General features: G+C 39.8%; 1 protein-coding gene across 1 annotated transcript; it reads right to left on the bottom strand.

Annotated features, from left to right (window-relative positions):
• Window positions 1–1519: 1519 nt before the first annotated feature.
• Window positions 1520–6330, bottom strand: Nle (notchless). Its single transcript, XM_067150777.2, has one exon. The coding sequence runs from the start codon at window positions 6164–6166 to the stop codon at window positions 4757–4759; it is 1410 nt and encodes a 469-aa protein (XP_067006878.2). The 5' UTR covers window positions 6167–6330; the 3' UTR covers window positions 1520–4756.
• Between the last annotated feature and the right edge of the window lie 5419 nt (window positions 6331–11749).

The raw sequence follows: 11749 nt of genomic DNA, 5'->3' as shown, positions 1-11749 counted from the left end.
ACGAACGTTAAAATTACACTAAACTTCAGCGCACAATACGACATACTGCATTAACAACTAATCAGGCAGCGACCGCCATGCCAGTTTCGACCAGATGCCATGATGCCTGCCGAAGACAATGGCAAGTGTACGGGCCCATGGAGAAGTGATCACACTTTCTCTTCTATATGCTACGCTTCTGTTGATACCTCCTTTCTTCAAAGAATCAGATCTCTTTCAAATAGTGTTTAACACGTCAAATGCAAAGGAAGTGAACCAAAAACATTTTTACTCTGGAATTTCAGTAGCAATATTCCACCATGCATTTATTTGGAAAATGCACCACTATCCACCGTGACTTGTCCAGAAACTTATGTCCGCTGGAAACATGGTCATTAATCATCGATAGGTCAAATACTGTCCAATTCCCAGATTGTGACCGCAGCAGGATGAGGAAGTGAGGGAAGAGGATGAGACGCGCAAAGTAAGCATGTGTTAAGTGACAATTCTGGATTACAAGTTCATAAAAGTTGCACAAAAACACTGAATTCTCTCTCTTCCATTTGTGTGTTGATAACCAAATACTCGAGCAGGGTAACTGAAATATTTTTAACTGAATAGTAATAGTAGGAATGCAACTGTCACTTGTCATTTAGGACTGATTATTATTAACATTTTTTTCACAATGATTTCCTGCTTAGTAGATTTCCTAATTTTATTGCCTAATTGCGGACAAGTGTGTACATAATCAATTTTAGCCAGCGGATAGGAACAATGAAAACAGACACTAGTTTCTGCTGTGGCATTCAACGTATTAAGATGGGATGGTTGCCTAGTCGTACCTCCGCTTAAAACAACAATGACCACCAGTATAAACAAGAGAAGAGTGGAGACCAACAGTGATTAGTGCATGCACACACATAATGTGAACAAAGCACAACCCCTTAAACTTTTTCATTTTTTCTGACACACACTATATCGTAAACAAGCCATTTACCAAAGCTTGATTACTGTCATTGAAAAGACTTGTTATAGCCCACTGCTCTGCATCATCTTCCTGTTCTCTGCACAGCACACTGTTGCACTTGTCACGGCTGATAATATGCCCAATTCATAATGCACAAACTACAGTCTGAACAAATATTACTGATATTGATTAAGCCTTGAGGAGATCCTCAGACCCATGATAATTGCCACTAGTAAGAGGTTAGATTCAGGTCTGCTGGAAACAACTGTTCCTAACAGGTCAGACTGTAATACCCCAAAAATTACAGTGCAACAGAATTTAAGCTCTTGTTTGGGTCATGCAAGGAGTTCCGATACACCAAAACATACAGTAGTTGCCCGGTTATCTCTCAATTTAAGCGAGATTCTCCCGATTTTCTCGGTGAAAACCTGACCCCTGATAAAACCCAGTTAGGATTGGTAAAAATCCCAGTTACCCCACAGTAGACAGTAACTCACATAATTTAGTCTCTACACTTAATTTTTTTTTTGCTAGGGGCTTTACGTCGCGCCAACACAGATAGGTCTTATGGCGACGATGGGATAGGAAAGGCCTAGGAGTTGGAAGGAAGCGGCCGTGGCCTTAATTAAGGTACAGCCCCAGCATTTGCCTGGTGTGAAAATGGGAAACCACGGAAAACCATTTTCAGGGCTGCCGATAGTGGGATTCGAACCTACTATCTCCCGGATGTAAGCTCACAGCCGCGCGCCTCTACGCGCACGGCCAACTCGCCCGGTCTACACTTAATTGTCTATTAGAAGATTATTTCACACGGCTGACAAATTTAGTCTCTACTTTAACTGTCCATTAACTCACAAGTATTATAAAGGCAACATAAGCAACAACGATATCAACAGAATAGTGCTCGCAGTTCTGTACTAGTTCTGTGGCAGCGAGTATTCCACTCACAAGCGAGTCAAAGATTGTTATGTAGTTCGTCTGCCGCTTAGTGGCCTCTGATCTTGCAAATCAGTAAGGTAGGATGATGGATTGATCAGATTAGAAATGATCTAGAAGGGCGAGGATGGATTTGTAGCAGGTTCTGGAAGAAGATACCTACATGGACAAAAATACATGGAGAGCGCTCATTCACTGCACTCAAGAAACTGGCGCTGGTTATGAGAAGGAGGAAGACGTAGTGTTTTATTTAAATTTAAAATTAAGTTAGGTAATGTGTGTTAGGCCTATATGTATTATGAGACATTTTCAGAAAGCATCCAGGCATTATAAAATTAACACTTGAGGATCTCTTATACAGTATATACCAGTAGGTATTTTGTCAATTTCGTTTTTTTTTAAACTGGCATTCCTACATCAAAAAGCATTGTACAGGTAGGCTTATGAGACAAATATCACTGATGAATTTCTTCTGTAAATTATTTTTGGGCTGTTCTATCTACTGTGAGCTTGCAGTTGTAATCAACAGTATTCTCTAAGAAATCAGCTCCCAGATATCTTTAGATTGGTCTGTTTTCACACGATTTTTGTTATATGGGAGTGAAAGCTGGATTGAATCAGTATATTTTATTCACAAGTTGTCCAACTCGTTGGCTGAATGGTCAGTGTACTGGCCTTTGGTTCAGGGGGTCCCTGATTCGATTCCTGGCCGGGTCGGAGATTTTAACCTTCATTGGTTAATTCCAGTGGCTCGGGGGCTGGGTGTTTGCGCTGTCCCCAACATCCCTGCAACTCACACACCACACAACACTATCCTCCACCACAATAACACGCAGTTACCTACATATGGCAGATGCCCCTCACCCTCATCGGGGGCCGATGACCTTCGATGTTAGGCCCCTTAAAACAACAAGCATCACCACCCTCATCGGAGGGTCTGCCTTACAAGGGCTGCACTCGGCTAGAAATAGCCATACAAAATCATCATCAACATTCATAAGTTAGAAATAATAGACATGAAAGTAGCGGGAATGATTGCTGGTACAAACATCTGGGAACAATGGTAGAAGGGTACTGTGAACGAGGAGATAAAGGCTAACCGGGGAATAAATTTGCCAGATGAAGCTGTACATATATAAACCAGTTTCGGTGGTAAGATCAATGTGAGTCAGATGGGTTACCTAGGAAAATAAAGGGGTAGGCCATCGAGGTTAAGAGAAGTATAGCGAAACCAAGGCGACAATGATTAAACTTGGTTATTATGATTTAATTATAACAGGTGTGGAACTAAATGAGGCCACAGTGGTAATTGCAAATAGAGGATTGTGGAGGTACTTAGGTGATTCATAGAGGCTTGCAAACCGAATGATGAAAGATATTAACAGTCTATAATGAAAATATATGTACTGTCTCAGCTACATCTAAATGATACAATCATCACTTTGAACGATATTGAGTAATTTGCTAGCCTAGAGAACACAGCTTTTTCTAAAAAAATATAATCGACATTACTCTCTAGAAGGAATTTGTAATTTACAGTTACTTGAAAAAAAAAGAATTATTGCATTGTATTGTGTGTTCTTTGTATTTAATATTCAATCACTTAATTTTACTTATTGTCAAAATTCACCTCCCATGTAGCTACAAACTCTGTGGATACCCGCAACAAATGTTATATCTATAGGGGCAGTTGTTTCTGGCAAAAATATATCTGTGAGGTACTTATTAAACAATATCATGTGCTCATTCCTTTTTTGTGTTATTGTACATTCACATAGCTCTTTTTGTTTATCCTGGTGTAGCAGAATTCAGGGAACAAAATCTATGGAAAAATAATGCCAAAGTTTTTTTGCCTGATACAGATGGCTTTATGGTTACATCAGCAATGGATGGCAGTGAAGACAATGCTGTGTCTTCTGTTCCTTATCTGACCAATTAAAGACTTGCTTACGGAGAAAATAGCCAGAAGTTGGTTCCCCTTACCTTGCTTTATGCTCTCCAGCATTTTAAATACAAAGTTTTGCAAAAGAAATGGTCAGATTAATCCCCAGCATTAAAATAGTTTCCCTTTCTTCAGGAATAATTCCTAAATAGTTACTTTTCCTCAGTAGCACTCCCCAGCATTACCCTTCTGTATGTACACTACGCGCACATTTTCTTGAGCCCTAGTTTCCATTCAGCAATATGGAGCTCAGGGCTCAAGAAAAGGTGTGCGTACTATAACTACCAAGATGTATTACTTACGGACTTCCACAACATTTTACCTGTTCCTTCCAAGACATTTTTGTGTGCAATATATGAATGTGTAAGCATAAATACACAATTGGGCACACACATTATACTGCACTTGTCAAAACATACCACAACAGGACCCCAATTCAAATAAATCCTATTTAACAATCTGTCTTCATACTGGTACTTATTACCGGCACACTTTTTCTGGATAGATTCACACCCTAGTGCTGAATCGGTCGACCTCGGCAATCTTCGAGATTCGTACTGGCAACCTTTGAAGCACAAACTATGAATCACTTATGCATCGCTGTGCGACATCTAGCATACACTTTACGTACTAGTACTGCTGTTGTTTACACAGCAAAGCCAAACTATAGAATTCATGCTAGGAACAAGATTCGCATCGAGAAATGTTATATAATATGTGTGTGACACAGTTGTTGGCTTAAGATAATAACAGTTTAGAAACTTCACATTGATCGATCATATTATCGATTCAATTCAGATTTCATTTCCATTCAATTGCCAGCACTACCGGAACCAGGAGAGCTCCCCCCTTACTCCTCACCCTGGTATACAAATCTATCCAGAAAAAGTATGCCGATAATACTTATCTCACAAATAAATAGACAAATATTATCAATAATGCCATATTTTCACAACACGGTCCTTCCCAGCACTAGCAACATACTCTCCATCTGGTGACCAATCCACAGCGTACACTTCATCGGCATGTCCAGGAAGATCTCTTTCCATCTTACAAGTTTCTACTCTCCATACTTTAACTGTTGAGTCTGCACTACAACTGACAAGGTATTGTCTATCAGGACTCCATGATATCTTGTACACTGCTTGAACATGACCTCTGAAAGTACTAATAAACTTGGCATCCATACCATTCCATAGCTTAATACTACGATCAAATGAGGCTGTGGCTATATATTTTCCATCAGGCGAGAAGGCAATATCATTTATAGACTGCTGATGACCTGTAAGGCGAGTAATAGGATTCCCATGACATTCTGGGTTCCACATTATCGCTGTTTTATCATCTGAGCCTGACACTACCCTCTCACCAACATTCTTGTACAACCTCTCAAACCGCTGCTTTGCCAAATTTACTTTCTCTTCAAGAGACATAGTGGAATAGTTTGCAAGTGGATTAAAGACACCATTAATCAAGGCACCATCAGTACTCAAAGCCAACATATTTACCCAGTGAGCATGTCCATTTAATGTTTTGTAAAGAGATCCATCCTTATCCTTCCAGACACGAACAGTTCGATCTTGTGAACCACTGTACAGAAATCCAATACCACCCCATCGAACAGTGGTAACGCAAAGTGAATGTCCACTTAAAATTACCAATGTATGTCCAGAAACAGTGTCCCAAATCCTGATAGTGGTGTCTTTTGATGAGCTGGCTAGTCGACGGACTGGAGCACTTCTGTGTAAAGGCTCCCATGAAAGACTAGTTATCCAGTCTCTATGTCCATTCAGAGTTCGTACGGGCTGAGCAGTTGTGGGATCCCAAATAATGATAGAGCCACTGCGACACCCTGAGGCAAGTCTTACTGTATCTGGCGCCCACGAGACACACAACACCCAATTTTTGTGACCCTGACAAATACGAAGGCAGTAAACACCACCAACGTCCCACAATCGGACGGTAGTATCTCCTGAACCAGTAGCTAGATATAGACTGTCCTGGCTGAAAGCTGCACAAACAACTGCTTCCGTGTGCCCGGGCAGATCACCACTATTTCTTGTAACAGCATTCACACGAAACTGTGCTTGCCTCTGAAATTTAACTGTAACAATTTCTTCAAGAGCAGAACCTTGAAGAGAGGATAGAAGGGTGCCAACGATCTCTTGGCCATTTACAAAAAGGGAGTACGGAATATCAGGACTTTCATTTAGGAGCACTAAACATGTCCCACCGAGCTCTTCTTTGGTCACATTAATACTGTACTGCATAGGTTTACCAATAGCTTCGCCAGCCTGGTCAACGAACTGCACTAACACCGCTGCACTCCAGTCGCCTTCCATAATGATAGTGTTTGAAACCAGTTTGCTGCATTAGCCATGCACCCTAAACTGTAGCAAAGAAAAGAAACTGAACGGAAACTGAAGGTGCGATCCGTACGATCTACGATCGTTGCACCAGACGGAGACAACCATGCAGTCATACACAGTCCACGTGCATGCGTGCTGCTTCTTATTCTTCTTTTCTTTTCTTTCTTGAGGAGGTTGGGACTAAAAGTTCTATCTCCCAGTCACAAGCCGCTATTAATATTGCACTTAATTCACTTTTAGGTTACACACGCATCACTAATAGTCTTTAGAACCACTAGATTACGTAATAGCATATAATAGAAGAAAACGCTATATGACCTACAAAAAAGGGATGTGAGGAATGCACTGGCAACTTAGTCGTGAAACAACTGAATGACTATAGCGTAATTACAACCTTATGTGAGTGGAATCAAGATAATCGTTAAGAATAGTGATGATTTGTGGTGAAGGATGGAATAGCAAGACTGAAACTCGCGTGGGCAAAGGTACGTGAAGTCTGATTAATTTCCTCATTAAGAATCTCTGTTGAGGTGCATATTGGGGACACTGAAAAATTAAATGATCACTGTCTCCATTATTATATCCACAAGAACAAGATGGGCTATTTGCTATGTTAAATCGATATTGATAAACAGGGGTGAGCGAATGATTAAAGCGTAATCTTATAATATTAATAATATGGAGTCGCGTCTACGTACCATTGACAAACCATGGTTGTTTCGGAATGGTGGGTTGCAATTGATAATAGTGTTGTCCCTTCGTACCGGCAGAAAGTCGCCATAGTGTATTCCACGCTTGATGAGCATCCCTTTTAATACGTGAGAAGAAATCGGAAACCGGGATTTTAATTTGCAATAAATGTGCGATATCAGTACTTGCCTCTTTGGCTGATAAATCGGCTGTATCATTACCCACGTGGTTACTATGTCCTCTTATCCAAAGTAACATTATAGAAAAACCAGACTTCTCGAGTTGAAAAAGGAGGTATTTAACCTCATATACATACATATTGTAACTTTGTGAAAAAGATTGTAGAGCCTGAAGCACACTTTGGTAATCGCTAAAAATATTTATTTTTCGAGAATTCAGTTGTTGAACATATAAAAATGCTTGGTATATGGCATAGGATTCCGCTTTAAATATAGTTAGACTATTCGGCAACGGATATTTAAAACTTGTGTGGGTTTGGGGATCAAAGAATGCTGCCCCTACGCCAGTAGACGACTTTGCTCCATCGGTAAATATATGATAATCTTGGGAATGTAATAAAACTTTAAATCCCTTATGAGGAAAATGTTGCGAGTTAATTTCACGTGAAGATTGGGTAGGTGGACAAAAAGAAGCTATAATTATGGAAGGAAGGAATATGATAATGTCATAAATGTATGAATACATGATGAAACGCGGTGTTCGTAGAATGGAATCTTGAATATTTTGCATTTCAACGTATGCCGTATATATTGCAGGGTATCGGTGATTCTTTGGAGGACGCTGTTGGTAGTATTCATACAGTAATTTCAATTTAGGAAATATAATAGAGTTCGATCTACTGACGTGCTTGAGCAGAAACTTTTTCGCAATTTTTAACCGGCGAATATGAAGAGGCTCTTCTGTGGCTTCAACTAAAAAAGCGTTAGTCGGTGTTGTTTTGAGAGCACCAACACTTATACGTAAAGCGGAAAATTGTATGCGATCTAATGTTAAAAGATTTTGTTTGGAAGCTAAATTTATTATGTGTGCACTGTAATCTAAGGTAGAGCGAACGGTAGCACGGTATAACTGTAACGCGGACAAGGGATCAGCACCCGACGTACGTTTCGTTACTGGTTTCAAAATGTGGATATAGCGATCGGACAGTCTACTTAAACATTTAACCAAACGCAGTGTAGTGTAGTGTAGATACATTGTAGTATAGATACATGACATCTAGATAGTGCCGTATCTTGCCTGCTATATTCGTGTGTTATGTTTCGTGTATATCTATTAGACCGTAATACTAATAAGAACTTGTCTAAGATTTTAGCTTCGTTGGTAATCTTTGAGTACAGTAGTTCTTGCAGATTTCATTTCTGTTGTGCTTAGTAGTGACATACGGTACCGGTATCGTAATTAGGATACGTCTGAAAGTAGTTTAAAAATTACTGTAGTGTACTGTATACGAGTAATATCCAATTAGAATTTAGTGTGCTTATTTTATTATTGTAAAATATTTGTGTAGTACTGGTGTAGTAGATGTATCCGTAGAAAGTCTTACTAAAATTCTGTTGTTGTAATTAGGATAGGCTTAATTGTAGTTCTTGTGTATTACTTTCGATATTCAGTAATTAACAGCAGTTTTTATCCTGTTAGGGGTTGTAGGATAAAAAATAGAGCACGACTGAGTAGTATTGTAGTGTTGTAGTCGTATAATAATTACCTTATTGTTGTGTGACCTTTGAGTACTATCCCAGACAATATATCCCTCCGTTCATTTATTTTTTGCAAATAAGTTATTTTATTTTTAATTTCATTTTTTCCGTAAATAATGGCTAAGGAGCGCGTGTGTACGAACTTGGAGCGTGGAGAGGCATTGAGGGGTATGAGGGAGGAGTTGAAAAGTTTGAGGGAGATAATTAGGATTCTCACAGAAGACAGGAAGGAAGATAGGACTCCCTCAAACAATGTACAGATTACAGTAGGTGTGCAAGAGGGAGGGGAAGGAAAGGGAGGAGTTGTAGAAGACAGGTGGTCTAATGTTCTAAGGGGAAGGAGATTCCAGGCTGAGGGCTCTATTCAGGATCAGAATTCAGGACGGGTGTCTGTGCGAAATCGGTACGAGTCACTCCAGGTAGAACAACAGAGGGAAGATGAGGGACAGAAAACAGTTGCTGAGACATGTGGAAGTAGGAGGAAGGGAAAAGGTAGGAAAGGGAAATGTAGAGTAGAGGATAGGAAAAGACAGGTGGAACAGGGTCATGGGAAGGAGAAAAGGGAGGAGGAAGTATTTTTCTGCAGCTATCAGGAAAGATAGGGCTGACCAGAAGGAAAGGGGATCAAATGAGGTGGGTAGGGTTGAGGCTCTGGTCATGGGGGATTCCATCGTTAGACACGTGGGGAAAGTGTGTGGAAGAAAGGGAACCAGGGTAGAATGTTATCCAGGAATTAGGTTGAGGCAGATGTTGAGGAAAGTAGAAGAGAGGGAGGAGGGGAAGGAGAAGATGGTAGTGTTTCACGTTGGTACCAACAACGTAAGGCAAGCTGATATAAGTACCAACATAGTTGGAGATGTATGGGACCTGGTAAATGCAGCACGGGTGAAGGTTAGGAAAAAGGAGATTGTTATTAGTGGAATACTGTGTAGGAGGGATACTGACTGGAGGGTGATTGGGAATTTAAATGAGACTATGGAGTGGGTATGTGGGAAACTGGGAGTGAAATTTCTAGATCCTAATGGGTGGGTAGGAGATAGGAATCTGCGCTCGGATGGTTTCATTTAAAACGCAGTGGTACGTATAAGTTAGGAAACTTGTTTGGAAGGGTAATAGGGAGGTACATTCAGGGAAACGGGATGGCCTAGGGAGCGGTGATAAGGGAACAGGGAACTGGGATGGCATAAAATTGTTAGTGTTGAACTGTAGAAGTATTGTAAAGAAAGGAATAGAATTAAGTAATTTAATAGATATATATTTACCAGATATTGTAACAGGAGTTGAATCATGGCTGAGAAATGATATAATGGATGCAGAAATTTTCTCACGGTACTGGAGCGTGTATCGTAGAGATAGGATACGAATGGTGGGAGGGGGAGTATTCATTCTGGTGAAAGAAGAATTTGCAAGGTACGAAAAAGTTAAAGATGAGACACATGAATTTCTAGGTGTAAGGCTCATTTCTAAAGATAATAGGCAACTTGATATATTTGGAGTGTACAGACCGGGAAAGGGTAGCACTGACACAGATTCGGAATTATTTGATAGGATAGTCGGCTATGTGGGAAACGACATGGAAAGAAATGTGATTGTAGCGGGAGATCTGAATTTGCCAGATGTCAATTAGGAAGGCAATGCAAACGACAGGACCAACAAATGGCAAATAAGTTAATATGGGAAGGACAGCTGATTCACAAAATGATGGAACCAACCAGAGGGAAAAATATACTGGATGTCGTGCTGATAAAACCAGATGAGCACTATAGGGAAACTGAAGTAATAGATGGTATTAGTGATCATGAAGCTGTTTTTGTGGTAGTTAAAAATAAATGTGATAGAAAGGAAGGTCTTAAAAGTAGGACTATTAGGCAGTACCATATGGCCGATAAAGTAGGCATGAGGCAGTTTCTAAAAAGTAACTATGATCGGTGGAAAACGGTAAATAAAAATGTAAACAGACTCTGGGACAGGTTTAAACAAATTGTTGAGGAATGCGAAAACAGGTCTGTACCTTTAAGGGTGGTAAGGAATGGTAAAGACCCACCTTATTATAATAGAGAAATAAAGAGACTAAGAAGGAGGTGCAGACTGAAAAGAATAGAGTTAGAAATGGCTGTGGAAGTAAGGAGAAATTGAAGGAACGTACTAGAAAATCGAATCTAGCAAAGAAGGCATGTAAGGATAACATGATGGCAAGCATAATTGGCAGTCATACAAATTTGAGTGAAAATGGAATGGTATGTATAGGTATTTTAAGGCAGAAACAAGTTCCAAGAAGAACTTTCCAGGAATAATTAAGGAACAAGGGGAGTGTGTATGTGAGGATCTTCAAAAGGCAGAAGTATTCAGTCAGCAGTATGTAAAGATTGTTGGTTACAAGGATGATGTCGAGGTAGAGGAGGAGACTAAGGCCAAAGAAGTAATAACATTTACATATGAGATCAATGACATTTACAATAAGTTACAAAAGTTGAAAACTAGAAAAGCGGCTGCAATTGATCAGATTTCTGGGGATATACTAAAGACAATGGGTTGGGATATAGTACCATATCTGAGGTACTTATTTGATTATTGTTTAGTTGGAGGAGCTATACCAGATGAATGGAGAGTTGCTATAGTAGCCCCTGTGTATAAAGGAAAGGTTGATAGACATAAAGCTGAAAATTACAGGCCAGTAAGTTTGACATGCATTGTATGTAAGCTTTGGGAAGGCATTCTTTCTGATTATATTAGACATGTTTGTGAAATTAATAACTGGTTCGATAGAAGGCAATTCGGTTTTAGGAAAGGTTATTCCACTGAAGCTCAACTTGTAGGATTCCAGCAAGATATAGCAGATATCTTGGATTCTGGATGTCAAATGGACTGTATCGCGATTGACCTGTCTAAAGCATTTGATAGGGTGGATCATGGGAGACTACTGGCAAAAATGAGTGCAATTGGACTAGACAAAAGAGTGAGTGAATGAGTTGCTATATATCTAGAAAATAGATCTCAGAGAATTAGAGTAGGTGAAGTTTTATCTGACCCTGTGATAATTAAGTGGGGAATTCCTCAAGGCAGTATTATCGGACCTTTATGTTTTCTTATATATATAAATGATATGAGTAAGGGAGTGCAATCGGAGGTAAGGCTTTTTGCGGATGAT

Source organism: Anabrus simplex, chromosome 7, assembly GCF_040414725.1.
Source record: "Anabrus simplex isolate iqAnaSimp1 chromosome 7, ASM4041472v1, whole genome shotgun sequence".
NCBI lineage: Eukaryota > Metazoa > Arthropoda > Insecta > Orthoptera > Tettigoniidae > Anabrus > Anabrus simplex.
The sequence above is the reverse complement of the archived record's forward strand: the minus strand, read 5'-3'. Positions and strand labels throughout refer to the sequence as shown.